Genomic DNA, 18,753 nt, shown 5'->3' on the forward strand with positions numbered 1-18,753 from the left:
TTGTTGACTCATGGTTGTGAAAACTTTACCAGACCGACTGATTTTAGTGACATAGTGGGTGTAAAATATTGAATAAAATGTTGTGCTACATGACTGGCTTTATTTTCACTCTTACATTTAACTTTATGACATACAAAATTACAAGTGGATCGTCCATATTGTCTCCAAGTGTATTCTGGGTAAAGCTTGTCACCAGCCGTCCACCAACGTCATCATCAGTCTCTTGGCAACAGATGGCAAACTAGCTAGAGCATTTTTACGGACTAAGTTAACATGAATGGAGCTCCATGGAGCGGCAAAGAGAAAAGTTTTTTTAAGCGAAGACCGCAGTACGGCGTTTATAGCTAAGGTTTACACTGTAGCCGCCTGGAAGACCATCTTCCAGATCGTCCAGTTTGTGTGAACGGCGGCGCGCGCGATCCGCGCCGAGTTACAAACATCCAGAGGCGCACGAGCTGCTGTGACACACTGCGCATGCGGCGCGTGCCGCTGCGTACCCGCTTCAATGCGCGCTGCTGCGTGCTCGTTTTAACGCGTCAACAGTCAATCAGTCAATCACATTTTATTTGTATAGCACATTTCAGCAGCAAGGCATTTCAAAGTGCTTTACATAATTAAAATAAAAACAGCATGTGACATTGAATAAACTGTGAGAAAGAGAGATATTTAAAAAAAAGATAAAAACATAAACAGTGAGAAAGAGAAATAAAAAAAATTAAAGTAAAGACAAAGAGAACAATAAACCTAGCTTCAGCAGTTGCTAGCTGCTTCAGGCTCTGAGTTGAAATGGAGAAAGTGTCAAAATGATCCGATCCTATCCGTGGTTCTGAACTGATTTGAATGTGTGTTGTTTCATCATTAGTGACCAGTAGCTTGATGTTTCTGTTGTTTCTCTTGGTTTGTTGTACTTCATCTCAGATGGATTTCAAAATGACAAAGTCGCTCTCTGTGGTGATAAAACTTGTAAGCTCCGCTGTTGCGGATGTGTCTATGCTGTAAAGTTAAATTGCAGACATGTCTATGTTGTAAAGTTAAATTATCACGAGCTTTATTATTTTGGTATAAAGGGCCCGGACATTAGCCATATTTTCAGTGTTTTTTTTGTTTTTTTTTTAAAGAAAGATAAGAAAAGAAACGTCATTTTTGTCTGTGCTGAGTAACATTTGGCTATGCTCATGTCCCTTTAAGACCCTGCGTTACGTGTACAGACTGTAGTCACGTGACCCTTTCCAGTCTGTAACAGGAAGTGAAAGAAACGACTTTTCCAAACGCCAAGTCTGTTTAACCAATGACTTCTGTGAGGAACAATTAAAACCCGGACATTTCGTCGCCCGAGAAAAGGAGCGATACGAGATTATAATGAAGCAAGACGTGAATTTTTATTTTTGAAGAGTAAATGGACGGGGGGCGTGGCTTAAGTTAATAAGCGACAACATGTGATCGGTCCAGGAGGAAAAGGAGAAGTTCATCGTCATCAGTTGTTTGGCTTGTTGACTCATTTTGGATTCAACAAGGACAATGGAAGTTAAGTTGTTTTTACTTATAAGCTTGTAAAATTAGCATTAGCCAGACACTGCTCCAGAGGACATAAGCAACTTAACTTATGTCCTCTGGAGCATAACCATAAAATAACTTATGGTTATTTTATTTCAAATAAAATAACCATGTTAATTAATACAATATAAACAATAATGATGTAAAAAGTGACATGTAGAAAATATTGAGTAGCTAAGATTAACATAAATATTAGCTCATGGATTGGGGAAATCTATAAGATCTTTGAAGTCGGATTTTTTCAATGCAAAAAAATCTACTAAAGTAAGAGTAGCAATGGTTCATAATATTATTCAAGTAAAAGTAAAGAGTACAATTCAGTAAAAGTCTTATGCGTACTTTCCCTCCCCAAAAACATTAGTCAAGTAAATGTAACCACAACTACCAACATAAAAAAACAACAAAATTAGTTTCCTATTCTTGCTAACAAGCTTAGCATGATATATTGACGCAGTTTCCCTCAGAAAATTGTCCAGCGTCCTACCATGTTTTTATGTGAAACACTTTTTTAAAGTTAACAATTCAATGTGTTATTGGAAGACATTATTAAGAATCCTAAAAAAAATGCAATTTAGGTTTGTCATTCAATAAATTTTTGCACTTCAGATGTTTTATCCTAATTAAAGTGTCCAAGATGTTTTCATTCTTCGTCTGTGAATTTTCACTTTGTTCTATGAAGTTGTTAGCTTGTGTTCACATGCTGACAATACTATGTTTCACTAAAGAATGTCATGAGACGCCATTGGTAGGACGAGTAGATAGACAACCAGGTAAGTCAAAAAGGTTCTGCTTCAATGAAACCAGAACTCTTGCATATGGTGGTGCTCACAGTTCTGCTTTCATTAAAGAAGAACCTTTTTGACTTACCTGGTCGTCTATCTGGTCTTCCTCATCCTACCAATGGTGTCTCGTGACAGAAGGATCCCATGAAAACAAAGAAACACAGATGAATTTAAATACACAAGGGGAGATAATCAAGAAACCAAAAACAGCTGCAGCAATAAAGGATAACGATTAACACCAGAGGTGGAGGAAATTAACAAAAAACTCAGAGAAAAACCAGGATCATGACAAAGAGATCTTCAACTTGTCTTTGCTATCACTGTTGCTGGCATATAAAAAACCTATAATAAATAAATTAACAATGCTTAGCCTGACGGGGTGCAAATAAAGCCTGGTGACCTGCCAGGCTTATAAAACACAAGGGGGAAACCATGTTGGCATGGATGTAACCATTTAGTTAACATTTTCATGTTTAAGTACTTTGTATTGCCTTGTTGCTGAAAATGTGCTATAAAAATAAAATTACCTTTACCTTTATTTTTATTTATCTGCATCAAACAGCATAACTCAACTTCCTTACAAAGTTCTTTGCCTTTTGCTAGTTTGCTGCTATGACTCTAACACACATGGCACGCAGCAACATGTCTGCCTCACAGCTGTAAAACCGGTGGGAGCATCTTCACTCATGTTGCGTTTAAAGGCAGCTTGGAAAAACCCATTACGACATGTTAATAGGTTAAACAGTTTTAACGGCGGAAAAAAAGACAAGAGACAGAGAACAAGGATACAGGAAGTGCAGAAGCTCCTATTGTAACAAATCAGTATAGCAATAATAGGAAGTTAGCCATTTCTAGGTAAAATCATTCAGTCAAGTTTATTTTTATAGCACATTTTAGCAACAAGGCAGTTTAAAGTTTCTTACATCATAAAACATAAAAATAAAAAGTCATAAAAACAACATACAGTCCCCCCCAAAAAACAGCTCTTTTGAGCAATGGGTGGGCAATGCCCCCCAAAACTCCTTAATGCCACATTAGCACTATTAACATCCATTTATCGTTATAGAGGTAGACTGCTCAATATATCAAATAATACTTATTTTAGGTCATATTGTCCAACCCTGAAGGGAAGTAGTAGTAACAGTGTCCAACAGACATTGTGAGAATGTCAGAAGAGCTCACAATTTATAACAAGACAAACACATAAAGAATTGATTAAAAAAAATAACAGCCATACAGAATTATAAATTATAAAAGCTGATTAAAAACATTTTGTTTTCCACAGTGGGTAAATGTTGGATCATCATTCGGGGAACCTCAATTCCTGAACTCCTGATTCAACGTTCATTGAACGTCGTCTGAACATTCGCTTGCTAGCTGGGTTGCGGGGGAAGCCGGAGCACCCAGAGTGAACCCGCGCATGCACAGCAGACAAAATGCATATCTAAGGCAGAAAGACCCCACCATGCAGCCCTACTTTTTAGCCAACCATCCATCCATTTGGGGCAATTTAGAGTAATCAATTGAATCATTTGAGATTTTGGATCTTGTGGGGGAAGCCTGTCTCCAGGAGGAACCCATACATGCACATGGAGCAAAATGTTTGTGTCATGAAGAAATGCTCCACTGTGCGCCCCTACTTTTTAACCATCCATCCATCCGTCCATCCATCCATCCATGCAGGGGGAATTTGGAGTAATCATTTGAACCGAATTTGTGATTTTGGGCCCAGCTGGCAAGGAATATTCAGACAACGTCCCTTTTAATGACCCAATTTCTTTGAATGTTTTAACTGGTCCCATAGAGTTGCATTCTTAATTTAGTTTCACTGTTTTAGTGAAATGACAATAAATCTTTAAATGCAACTGAACGTTGTCCAGAATGTTCAGCGAATGTTTGCAGACGTTTGCCAAACGTCAAAATGAAGCACCATTCAGCGAATTACGATTGCGTGCTCCATTCCAGATCTTCCAAAACCAGATCAGATGTTCACATTTGTCAGGTATTTATTTGGCTGTTGGCTTTCAGGGTGCTCCGGTTTTTGATTTTTTGAAACAAGATTGTAAGGATGCACCTGTATAAAACCTAGAAGGCACTGGGTCGTCTCTACAGTTTGGTCAGAATACACTTTGTAGGACATCTTGGAGACTACGCTTTTTACGGATGTTTGTGCAAAACACTCCACAGGTGTCATAGATGACTGTCGAAATTCTGTGTATGTTTTCCGTGTTAACTCTGGGGTTTCGTCTTCACTGACTGCCGGTTCAGTTGCACCCTGGTCTTCCGGTTCGACTGATTCATCTTCTTCTGAAACAAGATTACAATGGGCCACGTCTGTGTGAATAACCAAACCCTCTACGTTGAAAGACTGTCGACGGAAATCTGAACCCCCTACGTCGAAAGACTGTCGACGGGACTCTAAACCCCCTACATCGAAAGACTGTCGACGGAAATCTGAACCCCCTATGAGTAAAGATTGTCGACGGGACTCTAAATCCCCTATGACTAAAGACTGTCGACGGGACTCTAAATCCCCTATGACTAAAGACTGTCGACGGGACTCTAAATCCCCTATGACTAAAGACTGTCGACGGGACTCTAAATCCCCTATGTCTAAAGACTGGCGACGGAAATCTGAACCTCCTATGTCTAGAGACTGTTGATGGGACTCTGAACCCCCTATGTCTAAAGACTGTTGATGGAAATCTGAACCTCCTATGTCTAGAGACTGTTGATGGGACTCTGAACCCCCTATGTCTAAAAACTGTCGACGGAAATCTGAACCCCCTATGTCTAAAGACTGTCGACGGAAATCTGAACCTCCTATGTCTAGAGACTGTTGATGGGACTCTGAACCCCCGATGTCAAAAGAGTTTCTAGGAGAAGATGGGGGTTCAATTGCACCTTCACCTTCATCCTCACTTTCTTCAAACTCCATACTTTTTGGTATTGGATGAACTTTAATGCCGCGACAGAACATTCTACAGACAGCGCTTTTGGTGTCTTTCCAAGCAATTTTCAGAGTGGATTCTGGGAGATTCACTTTTCTGGGATGTGTGAAGACTTTTTTGAAACAACATATAATCTTGTAATCTACAATTGGGTGATCCATTCTCATGAGATAGAAAAGTTTATCCCTTACAACATCCTCGTTTCCACTTAGAAGTTGGAAGATGTCTTTGGCGAGTTTTTTGTCCATATGGTAGAAAATGAGAAAATCTTGATCCTTTAGTTCTTCCCACAGTATGACAGAAAGCCTTTTGTAGACTGGTACAGTGTGTTTAAGTTTGTACTGGGTGACAGATCTATAACTAGCCTTACAAATCAGTTTCCAAAGAACTAGATTGACCATTTTATGACGTTCCTCTTCTGTTCCACGCTTGAAGATGTCTATGTTCCCCAACAGGGATCTTCTCCTTTCAGAAGCAATGGTCTTAGTATCGGCCAGGCAGTTTTCATCTGAATATAAGCTTTCTGTGTCAAACAAAGCCGTTTTGAGCTTTTCATGTATAAATGAGAGAAATCTCTCCGTTTTTGTAGGCTCTGGAAGAATGGGGCTCTCCAGGTGATACTTGAATTCTTTCACAATCCTCGGATACGTATCTGGGTAGAAAAGTATCGTGAACAAATGCAACTCACTAGCCATGTGGAAAGAATCTCTGGCGATGCTTTGGAAGATCCTTTCGCTTAGCAGGTCTGACATTTCAGTCAGAAGGGGCAGCTCTAGTTTCCCAGTTTCTTTCATAATTTGGCGCACTAGCTGAATGTGGGCCACCTTAAAGGTATCTCTGACAAGATGCAGAGTTGATTTATCTGCAACCTTCTCAATCACCTTCCAAATAAGGTCACTGACAAATCTCTTCTTTGTATAATCAGGGCTCCAGGGTCGTCTTTTTCTGTAGCGTTTTGCAATTTTTTTGCCAACAAATTCACAAGCGTTAGCTAATTTCTCAATCCAGGTTAAGTCAGGCATGTCTGCGTCTCTGACGATAATGGATTCTGTGTCGAAAGATTGCAAGCAGTTAGCAGCTAGTCATAAAGTATATTCTACTCTATTCTAGGAGTCAGAGTTGGTGATGTCACAGGCTCTGTGACATCACCAATCGCCCTTTGAATGACCTCAACGATAAATTAATTCCACTTTTTTCCACTTGTACCCCGCCTCTCGCCCGGAATGTTAGCTGGAGATAGGCGCCGGCACCCCTCCCGACCCCACTAAGGGACAAGGGTGTAAAGAAAATGGATGGATATCAAGTGATATTTTCAAATTTCCTGTCAACTTTAAACATTTTTTAACTCAAAAAGACAAATGACTGTCCTAGCACCCAACCACCGGGTTTAGCAAGTTTTCTGGGGGAAACCTTGTATTTGATTTTTTTCTAACAATTAATACTACTTTATATACTTTTATTTTGGGATATTACCAAAACCTAAGTATTAGACTAATATGTTATTGATCCAAAGTTATGCTAATGGTAGATGTGGTAGCTCTATTGTTATTTATATTTTGCCTCGTCAGGTCAGCGTCCTGCTGTGATTAACAAGCAACGGCAGCTGCTGTGTTTGATCTGATTGTTTGCAGTGAAGGAGTGAAACAGTTTTTCTACCACAAAATTAATGTTTATATTTTGAATGAAGTCCACCCCAAGAATATTTCTGTTATTTTTATAAGTAAAGCTAAACAATCTGTTTTAAACATGAAATGCAAGAGTAATCACAACAAGTAGAAAAACTTCACTGAAGACTTAAAGAAAAGCACAAAGTTGGAGGATCCAGCCGATCACTGTCACGGACGAACAAAGAAAGCAGCCGTCGGGCCGTGAGTAAAATCAGCTGATTGACTTCATGAATGAAAGCGCAGATGTGCTACAGAGGAACAATCAATCACTACAGAAAGAAAAGTTGTGTATTTTGGAAAAGGATTGCAACAAAGAGCAATGGTTACAGATGAACTTATTTGAAAGTGAAGGGATCTGTGTGATTATTGACGATGTTTATGGGGGAATTTTTCTGCCGTAATCCAAGAACACACATTTTCCGTTTGAGAGCCGGATTTCATGTCTTTTGTTGTGAAAATTTTTAATATTTTTTGCTTACGTTTTCATTTTGAAAGCAGGACTTCATGTCTTTTTTCTCAAAACTTGCAACACTTGTACTCAAAACCTCTCCTCGCGCTCACACTTCGCTTCGCTCAGACTCTCTGTTTGCTTACAAAACATGGAACTGCCTTTTTTGGCACAGTCGCCTGGCAACCTCTCAGCCAATAGAATGAAGTGTTGTACTGGTTGTGTTTGTTTCCTTCTACCTTAGCAGTGAACACACTAAACTGAATGGAGTTAGCCTCCTGCAACAAGGAAGTAGCCACCGCTGCAAAAACATATTAATTTGGTACTAATACCACGCCATAGCCAGATTTTAAGATTTGAGGTTTGGGGTTTCCTCAGAAATATTAACTTCCTTGGTTTTATTCTATAAAAATCACTTTAAAAAGGTGACAGTTATGACACAAAATCACAGTATGAATTCTTTATTTTTAATATTTATCCTAACAATTGTGTAACATAAAATCATCAATATTTACAGAAAAATAGGCATAAAAATATATAGTAATGATAACATGTTTCTTCAACATCATCACCTTCCTGAAATAAATACCCACATCATTTTGTTTGGCAAAAACATATTTAGTTATTTATTTATTTATTTCTCTTTTTCTTAAGACATTTTTTGGAAAGAAAGATGTGGTGTTTTTTTTTTTTTTTTTTGTCAAAATCACTTTTGGCAAAAAAAGACATAGACCATTGTTTCAATCTTGTAAGTTGGATCAACATAGTAAAATTAATGCAGTTAAAATAGAATTATCATAGAAGCTGAATTGAGAAATGTTCATATTGTCTCAAAGCAGCTTTTCTCTTTCATCGCGGCGTCGCAATGATTTTGTGAGAACGAGGCAGGTTGGCGAAGCTGCTGTACTCCGGAATGAGGTTAATACTGTCGGGGCCTCCAGGACAGGTAAAGGTGAAGTCCTGCAGGAGAGTCACTATGAAGATAAAAAGCTCCATACGAGCCAGAGACTCGCCCACACAGGCTCTTTTCCCTGAGGACACAAAATATAAGCATTAAATGATGTTACAGTGCATGCTAACTGAATGTTTAATCCAAGAAATCCTAAAGTTTTCCATGCATGATCCCCCCAAAGAGCATTAACCCTGCAAACCTACAGAAAATTATACAAAATATGTAAGAAAATGTCAACTTTTAATATGTCGTTAATTCACTATTCCATAATTACTTTATTCATTTAGCATAAATGCTATGTCATATCTTCAGATTTTAGGTGACCATGAATTTATTACCAGATAATAAAATTTTCCACCAAAATCAACCCTTTTGATGATAAGAAATATGTAATATTTTATATTAATCACGTCAAATTTTATTTTAGACCCACATTTCTTTTTTTTTTTTTTTTTTTGCAGCTGGATTGTTTCTTTTCAGAAACTTAATAAGCTAAGCAGCTGGATGAATTTGACTGACATTTAAATATATAAAACAACTATTTTTTAACTTGTATTTAAAAAAAAGATTGAATAAAAGTAAAAAAAAAAAGAAAAATGTAAGATTAAATATTTATGGGGATTTTTTAAATTTTTTATTTCCCCTCCAACTTTCTGAGGCCTCTACAGCGCCCCCTGCCGGCCTCCTCTAAGAAAAATATGTGTTTAATGAACTCGGAGGTGACGGATTTACCTGCAGAAAAAGGAAGGAATGCTGGGTTTTTCTTAAAGTTGCCATTCTGGTCTAGAAAATGCTGCGGGTTGAAGGAATACGGAGCCGCCCATTGCTTCTCGTCTTTAAGAACGGAGTGCAGCAGCGGTATAATCAACGTTCCCTACAAAGACACAACAGCAAAAGCAATATTCAAGAACAGTACAACCATAACGTCATCACTGTTATGGCTTCAGTAGACTTTCTTGTGTATAGGCGGAAAATAATTTATAAACAAACCACGGTCAAGTGTTCCTTGATACAAAACCTCCTCTAGTAGAGTTTTTATTTAGCGCTAATTTGCTAACTTTGAAAATGTTTAGCGCTCTTTTCTGAATAAATCCTAATGTGTTACTTGGCTATTTTGTAAATATTACGTTAAATAATGTTCAATATCTGTGCTGCAGTTTTGGTTATTCACTTTTTTTAAACATATGTTTATTAGTTATTTTTCCATTTTAATAAAGACAAACAAAAAAAAATACGGAGACAGAACAAACATTTTCCACACAACAACATTAACATTACAATACACCGGCTCAAAACAAACAAACAAAAAAAAAGTTATTTAGTTATTCACTATTAAGAATTATTATTTAGACTTTTGTATTCACACTCTTATTTTGAAGTCTGTTTACGTAGCAGTTCCACTTCCTCTCCTCTAGTTCCTCTGTTTTCCAGTAACTTTACTGCAGCAAGAAATATACATGGACAAAATAAAACATGGACATTATGGAGCAAGATATAAACAGAATATCTAATGGCATTGTAGAGCATGTAAATTATAAAGTCAGAATTGAATTGGTTCTTTGTAGTCTTCCAAGGATATATTTAGAATTTAAGTTAGCACTTTAGCATTGGCTTCTGGTAAATACCGTGTTGTTGTAGTTCTTTAACATTACCAGAAGTAATATTTTTGATTAACTAACCTTTTAGTCCCACCACGGTGCAGTTATCTGATCAGGACATTTATTTGAGTAACTGTACTTTTTACTTTTACTTGAGTATTTTTATTATGCAGTATCGCAACTCTTAGTGAGTAAAATTTCTGGATACTCTACTCTCTGTGAGTAATTTCAGTGAACGAAGAACAAGTTTGTTTTAACCAAAAATTCACCAGACACAGAATCTACAGTTCCATACATTTTATTTTGAAAGAAATTGATTTGATTTTCCTTGATTTTGTTGGTTATTTATATGCATTATTTGCATTTTTATCTTTAAAATGCCAATATTTCCACATAAATTTAGATTTTGGTCAGTTTATGTAATTTTTAAATATTAAATGGTTGATGTTTTGATCAGTACTTGAATAGTCTTTTTACAAAATATTTTTTACTTTTACTAGAGTAATTTCTTGGACCACTACTTTTTACTTTTACCTAGTTCCTACTAAATAAACTAGGTAGGGTAAAAAAATATGGTGAAGTACTCTTACTTGAGTACATTTTTCGGTAGTCTGCTCTCCTCTACCTACTGAAGGCTCTTTACAAACATTTACTGAGGAAAAAGTTTGATGTTCTCGAAACAGTACCTCAGGAATGGTGTAACCCCTGAACGAGACGTCCTGCAGCGCGTAGTGAGGGAAACTGAAGGGGACGATGTCCAGAAAACGCTGAATTTCATGGATGACGGCGTCTGAGAACGGCAGGGATTTCCGATCCTCCATGTTGGGGCATCGGTCCCGTCCAATCACAGAGTCAATCTCCTCCTGCATTTTTTCTGGAGAAGATAATGCAAAATAGACGCCTGTTTAACTCTTCTCAATACAGTTTGTTGTTTACAACAAACTGTATTTATAGCGTCTATCTCCAGACCCTGAATGTTCTTGTGTTTGATCAGCACACTGAGAGCGTATCTGATGGTGGAGCTGGTGGTTTCTGTTCCTGCTATGAACAAATTCATCACGGTACCAAACAGGTTGTCACTGTGGAACTCAGTGGAGGGATTGTCTTTTTCCTGAGAGAAAAAAGGGAGATTTTTAATATTAATTTCAAAATATTTCATTGTTTCCACCAGAAAACCTGCTCAATCCAGTGGTAGGGGTGCTACACTCCAAAAATACAAATTCTTACCAATAAACTTTGGTATAGTTTCTAGTGAAAATATCTTGGTACACTTGAAATAAGAGAAAACTAACTCATATGTAACTTTTCAGCAAAATATAGGAGCTTTATTTTAAGTCAGTAAATCCTTATTTTCATGAAAAAGAACTACTTCTACTGGAAAATTATTTAACTTATAACAAGACATTTTTCCCATGTAATAAGTGAAATAACCTGCCAGTGGAACTAGAACTGGGTTGCTAGGTAACGGGCTTGGCTGGGGTTGCTAGGTAACGGTGCAGTGGAACATTCTACCAGTCGAACTTCTAACTTTTTCTTCAGTATTAAGGAATCGTTGACTTAAAACAAACTCCTATATCTTGCTGAGAAGTTACTTGCAAGTTAGCCTTGTCTTATTTTAAGTGTACTAAGATATTTGTACTAGAAACTACACCAAAATTTCTAAGCTTTTGTGTTTTTGCAGGGTAGGGGCAATCATCCTACCGAGTTTTTGAGTTAAAAATGTTTGAATTTGGCAGAAAATTTTGAATTATGACTAGGTGACAAAATAAATATAAATCTTTTGCACTTCAATTGTTTCATCCTATTTAAATTTAGGTCAGTAAGATAAATTTTTCCATCGTTATCCGTGACATGTCACTTTATTCGCTGTTACTGTTAGCATGTAGGCCGGTAAATCCCAGCAGCAGTTATGAAAAGAAAACAGAAAGATACTTGACCTCCGTCTCCCTGTGTTCACATACTGACTAATGTTGCCAATGTGCTTCTAACCGTTTCACCAAAGAGACTCTATAAACCATCTGTGCTATTGTTTTGTTCTATTGCAAATGTTCACAAATATTTGTTGATATTCTGCTAATGCTGACAAAACACAATTTCACAATTGCGGTGTTTCCATTAAATAAGAAATACAATTAAAAGCACATTTGAATAAGTTTATTAAAACAACACGACGCACCATCATCCTCCTACCACTCCCTGTGAAATTCTTCTTCTTTGCCAGTAGTAACATCTAGTTGTTGATCATATGACTTGTGATATGGAAAAAGTATTTACATTTCAGTTTTATGCTAAATAATCTATTTTTGATACAACCAAAAACCCATCTCATCTGATCGCCAAAACCTATTATCCAAAAACGTGTTGTTTTTTTTTGTTTTTTTGCGTGTCTCCATTAGGCAAATGTATTTTCGTAATCCCAATTTGCGCAATTATATGGTCAATGGAAATGCAGCTTTTGTTACTGGTGTATAAAAATAACTACAATAATTAAACAAAAGATGTTTAACCTGTCGGGGGTCATAAGTAAAACCTGGCAGCCCGCCAGGCTTATAATACACTGCAGGAAAGACAACCTGTATGTTAACTCTTTTGCTGATTCCAATTAATAAGAACATGTGATCTTGATCATTTTCCCAACCTGATGAGCTCGGATGAGGAAGCAGTCGATGAAATCTCTCGGTGAGCTGGGATCCACCGTCTGTCTGTGCTCCTGAATCTTCATCTCCACAAAATCTCGGATCTCTTTGATCTTGGCGAAGATGGTGTGATGCTGGCCAGGAAGCTGCTCCATGGCCCAGGGAAAGATGTTGTACATCTGTGGAAGAAAAAGCTGCATCTTTGTTTCCCAGAATATAGTAAATTAACATGGTAGTTTTGAAGATGTGAAAGTTTTACAGAGAAATAAATTATTTTGCATAAATATACAAATCTTAAATCAATACTTTGTGGAACAATGTTGTGCTTTAACTTCCACATCCATTTCTAACATCGATTGATTAATTTTAGCCTGACTGAAGCCGAGCTCCCGCCTTAGAGATCACTCCTCCTATGCACCTCCAGACTAGTGGCAGCAACAATTAGAAAACACTTGGTGGAATATCTGCTTTTTGTAACCTGCACAAAATAATGAACCCGTATTTTATTTTGGTGGGTCAAACTGACAGCAGCTTTAAGTTTCGGGTGAGAGATGAACTCGGATCTCCTCCATTGCTGTTGCTGCTGTCGCTGTGGCTAGCTGCTTGTGTTGGCGTTTTTCAAAATCGCTGGAGAATATTGCTGAATTGAGCCAAATTAACACAGCTGAAGGATTACATTGGGTGTTTCTGGGAACCACTCGATGTTGAGTCGTTTATTTTAGTCTTTTGTTTTTTTATAGTAGAAATGCAGTGGCGACATGCCCACTCAAAACCTATGTGTTGGTGATTCAAAAATGGTCTTATAGATTAAAAGATAATTCTCTTTTTTGTTAATTTTGTGACCCAATAGATGACATATCCTCAAAGTATTAAATAAGCCCTTCGACTTGTAAATTCGTCCTTTTAGGATAGTTTTAGTTACTTTTCATTGATTTTGTTGACGGCTTATAGAACTCTGGAATTGGTTAATTTCTTTGGATTTCCTCAACAAAACAAAAATACAATTAATTGTTTATTGAAACAATACTGAAGTCAAGTAAGTTTGACTTTGTTGTCAAGTTGTTTGATACAACTTGAAAGTGCACTTTAATTTGGTCTGTAACTTTACTTGGATCTGTGATCTTTAACTTGAAATTCATTTATGAATATAGCTTTTTTATTGAATGTTTAGCTATTTTGAATAACAGTTTAACTCTGTTTAAATGTGAATGGTAATTTGTTTTATCAGGGTATATACATTTGAATATAATTACTTAAACTTCCTGTCTGATGGTGTTTTATTCACACACACGGGCTCCTCAGCAGAACCTTTCTGACTGCCTATCACCATATTTGGCCATATTCAGGCGCCTAGCGTTACATTTTCAGTCCTAAGAATGGTTATAAACGCCGTAATGAGAAGATGATATGCTGAAGGTGGAGTGTTGGAAAGAGCAGGAGCTCCTTAGAGAGACAGGGGCCCAATTTCAAGATGTCAAATGGTGAAGTCAAATTCCTTTTAAGTAGTTTTTGATGTATGCAGCATTTTTATAACAAATGAAGGTTGTTTTTATAACAACTAGTATTTTTTGGTCTAGTTTCTAGTGCAAATATTTTGGCACGCTGGAAACAAGACAAAACTTAAATTTCAAGCATAATGCTTTAAATAAATAATTCTTTAATATTGTTGAAATAGTTCTAGTTCTATTAGTGGATTATTTCACTTATAACAAGACATTTTTTCCAAGTTATAATCTGCCTGTGAAACTAGTTTCTAGTTCAAGTAACTTTGTACACTTGAAAAAAGACAACACTAACTTAAAAGTACATTTTCAGCAAAATATTGAAGCTTGTTTTTGATTAAAAAGATCTAGTTCCACTGGTAGAGTATTCCACTGCACCGTTGCCTAGCAACCCTAGCCAAGCCAAGCCCGTCTCCTAGCAACCCTGTTTTAGTTCCACTGACAGATTATATTCCACTTATAACAAGGAAAAATCTCTTATTATAAGTGAAATAATCTGCCATTGAAACTAGAATTTTTTTCATTGAAACTAAGGAAGTATTTACTTCAAACAATCTCCTGCATCTTGAAAAGTTTCCTGTAGGTTAGTTTTGTCTTAATCCGAGCGTACTACGATTTTTGCTCTAGAAGGTAGACCAAAACAACTTGGATAGATTTTGTTTTTGTGCAGTGTAGAGGGGCGCCTCCCACTTACCATTCCCATAGGGCTGCTGTCGAACTTGACTAAGCTGGAAATGACGTTGAGAAGCTTCAGAAACTGCTTGTCTTCATATCTGAAGCGCTGGCCGAACACCAGGCAGCAGACGATGTTTGACATGGTGCAGTTCAGAAGGATTGTGGGGTTAAAAGGTTCTCCTGGAGGCAGAAACAGCAACACAGCAGACTTGTTTTACAAAAGTTCTCAAAAAGGCGCATATGTAAAACGTTTGCTCAGTTTTGAACTGCTTGAGCAGCGGAATATGTTTTATCCTGCAGATTATGGACTTGTACATTTGAGGTGTGGCACAAAAAAACTTGTTTACACCATCATTCAGTTTCATGTTGCACCAGCCAAAACAGTCAGGATTACAATAAATTATTAACGTACACTAAATTATAAAACTGCATTTCATTTAAAGTCCTTCATGTCTCTAAATTATGACGAAATTCTCAATCTCATAAAGGTCAAATTATTGATTCGATAGCAATAGAAAATTAAAATATATGCAAATTTCAGGTGTGGTTTTGGTTCACGTTGTGACTGCAAGAAAACTGACCTCACATTCATGATTTGACAGAAATATATTCAAATTACTTTACTGCCGACGACATAGTCGCGTTTGTAGATAGATTTTTACCCAGAATGCAAATGGAAAAAAACCGTGAGCGAAACGGTGACTGGGACTGACTAATATATATTCCATTAAGGGAAACTAAGTTTCATATCTGCTCAAGAGCCCCCCTGGTGGTTGAAGAAAAATCCACATATATATGAAAAAAAACACTGAATGCTCTCTGGTATTGTTCAGGGGGCCGGACCAAATGAGGAGGTGGGCCGGATCCAGCCCACGAGCCGTAGCCTGGGGACCCCTGATCTAGATGAGAAAGTTCTAGATCCACTGGCAGATTTTTCAGTTTATAACAACATTTGTCCCACATTATAAGTGAAATAATCTGCCAGATTTTACGTTTTTATCAATATTAAGGAATTATTAACTTAAGTTAAGCTCCTATATATTACTGAGAAATGAAGGTGCAACTTTCTCTCAAAACATCTCATAAGTTTTCTAGAAAAAAAGGAAGCTTTTGAGTTGGAAAAGTTGAAAATTTGCTTTAAAAAATTTTAAATTAACCTTGATACTGAACACCTGCCAGTAGCTAATACTTCTTATCAATATGAAGAAATTATTGACTCAAACAAGCTTCTTTATCTTGCTGAAAAGTTATTTGAAAGTGAAATTTGTCTTATTTTAATTATTCTAAGATATTTTCACTAGAAACTAGATCAAAAATACATGGTAAGATTGTGTTTTTGCAGTGAAGTAGGAAGATTTAAATGTAAGAATGTGTAAACAAACTTTTTAGCTCTCTTTTCAAAAAGTAGACACCTTACTTTTGAAATTGTGGATGCGCGCCCTCAGGTGTTTGCTCTCCTCCTGGATCCATTCCTCCATCCCTTTCCGTCCCATCCCAAAGTCTCGTAGAGTCGACAGAGTGAAGCGCCGCAGCTGACGCCAGCGCTCACCGTTACTGATCCCAATACCTGCCAAACAGAAGCAGGCATCCAGGCATATTTTGCAATAATTTTGTAATAATGGCATGAAAATGCAAATTCCTCGTCTTAAAAACCAATAAACCAAAATTTTGTAAAGAATTCTGAAACTAGAAGATCTTTTAAATATCCAAAATAAAATAAAAACAACAATGAAAAGGACCTTAAAACCAAACACAACCAAAACCATAACTGAAATGGATTATGAAGTCTCTGAAAACAAATTTTCCCTTCAAAACATTTAATCACCGGAATCCACTGCAAAAGCGCAATATTTTATCAAGTATTTTTGTATAGTTTCTAGTGCCGTATCTTCTTACTGCTGAAATAAGTCAAAACTCTTACAAGTAACTTTTCAGCAAGAAAGTTCTAGTTCCACTGTCAGATTATTTCACTTATAACAAGACATTTTACCAATATGACAAGTGAAATAATCTGCCAGTGGAACTAGAATTGGGTTGCTAGGTAACGGCCTGGGCTTGGCTGGGGTTGCTAGGTAACGGAACATTCTACTGGTGGAACTAGAGCTTTTTCATCAATTATTGACTTAAAACAAACTCCTATATTTTGCTCAAAAGTTACCTAGAAGTTAGTTTGTCTTATTTCAAGTGTACTAAGATATTTTAACTTGAAACGAGACCAAAAATGCTTGGTAAAATATTTAGTTTTCGTGGTGTGGAATTTATGGCGCTCATTCTTACCCATCATGCAATTAATTGATTAATTGGTTATTGCAACAGGCAGGAAGACCATCAGCGGCGGATGATAGCGGTTACCGAATCCTCTGGTGACTTTGTGCAACAATGGCATCGGCGCTCTGCCTGTGAAGTCGTCTGCTTGGTCCACCAAAGCTTCCTTCACCGTGTCGTATCCGACCAGAACAACAACCCGCTGCCAGCCCAGGTTAAAGGTCATCACAGGACCATAGGTTTTACTGAACTAAATGTAAAAACAGAAGGTTATTTAAACAGGAAAAACAAAACATTTGAGAAAATTCCAGGAAGTTCCTTTGTGCAAAAGTCAACAGTTAATTTCTTTCAGAAACCAAATCTTACCGAGTGATATTTGCCCTAATTTCTAGGGCAAATATCACTTGAAATTAAACAAAACGTATTTCACAGAAACTTTTCAGAAAGATCTAGAGCTTGCTTTAAGTAATTAATTCCTTAATATTGGCAGATTATTTCACTCAAGATATTTTCTCTTTTTATAAGGGAAATAATCTACAAATAATCTATTTCTTGCTGAAAAGTTACTTGTGAGGTAGTTGTGTCTTCAGATATTTGCACTAGGAACTAGACAAAAATACTTGGTAAAATCTCATGTTTTTGCATTTTTTAAAATAAATCACTCCAGTCACTTCCTTGATCCACTCACCTCCAGCAAGCTTTTAAAAGGTTCATCCTTGTTTATTTGCAGCAGGTTTCCTATGAGCGGCAGTGGATTGGGCCCTGGGGGCAGACGGTACTTACGGTTGTTTTTAACAGAGAGGAACCAAAACAGACCGATCAGCCCTGCCAGCAGCAGGGTTACATAAAACTCCATGACTCTCTCTGTGGTTAGCAGGCGTCTCTCTGGATCAAACTCATTGGTTTTCCTGTCAGAGGCGTTGTTCAGATTTAACAGGGAGCGGTGAGGCCCATGTGATCCGACAGAGTGTACTTTCACCTGATTATCGGTGAAAAGCTGTTCAGCAGTTTTGCCTGGACAAACGCGCTCGAAATGCTCAGGAATTGACTTACAACAAACTCCATTTGTTGTAAATGGAGTTTACAACAAATGTAAGTTTTATAAAGTTGCTTATGATTTTTCAGTGTTAAGAGTTGAAGATTATTAGTCCTGCAGTGTTTGTAACTTTTTTTATATATAATTTAATGTTTGCATTTGAATTGAACAGAAGGGAAATCTTATGTAAGTTTTAAAAAAGACCTTAGTTGTTCTGGAATTGGAGAATCTATTTTATGAAAAAGTTACTATAGTTCCACTAGTAGAATATTCTTCTGCGCCGTTACCTAGCAACCCCAGGGAAGCCCAGCCTGTAACCTAGCAACCCAGTTCTAGTTCCTCTGGCAGTTTATTCCACTTATAATTTGAGAAAAATAATCTACCAGTGGAACTGGAACTTTTTAATCTATATTAAGGAATTATTGACTTAAAACAAACTCTTATATCTTGCTGAAAAGTTTCTTCTAAGTTAGTTTTGTCTTATTTCAAATCTAACTCCTAATCTATAAGTATTTAATTTGCTTATTTTAGTACTTTTCTGCCATCACAGTGAAGCTGATGAGTGACTGAAAAGTGCACAGCTGCAAAAAGCCCCTATCATCACTCCTCTACCACCATGCTTAATAGTTGGGATGAGTTACTAGTTCTAATAAGCACTATGAATTGTGGGTAAATATCTCCACTTTG

The 18,753-nt window shown here is 37.0% G+C and overlaps 1 protein-coding gene across 1 annotated transcript; it reads right to left on the reverse strand.

Moving 5' to 3' along the window:
• Nucleotides 1-7,847: 7,847 nt before the first annotated feature.
• LOC106919851 (cytochrome P450 2G1-like) lies at nt 7,848-18,100 on the reverse strand. Its single transcript, XM_014990532.2, has 9 exons — nt 17,719-18,100; nt 17,118-17,280; nt 16,183-16,332; nt 14,785-14,945; nt 12,591-12,767; nt 10,922-11,063; nt 10,639-10,826; nt 9,087-9,228; nt 7,848-8,433 (listed from the first exon to the last, which is right to left on the reverse strand). The coding sequence occupies exons 1-9, from the start codon at nt 17,884-17,886 to the stop codon at nt 8,252-8,254; spliced, it is 1,473 nt and encodes a 490-aa protein (XP_014846018.2). The 5' UTR covers nt 17,887-18,100; the 3' UTR covers nt 7,848-8,251.
• Between the last annotated feature and the right edge of the window lie 653 nt (nt 18,101-18,753).

This window comes from Poecilia mexicana, unplaced genomic scaffold (genome assembly GCF_051168715.1).
Source record: "Poecilia mexicana isolate PSO_F unplaced genomic scaffold, ASM5116871v1 scaffold_13, whole genome shotgun sequence".
Taxonomy (NCBI): domain Eukaryota; kingdom Metazoa; phylum Chordata; class Actinopteri; order Cyprinodontiformes; family Poeciliidae; genus Poecilia; species Poecilia mexicana.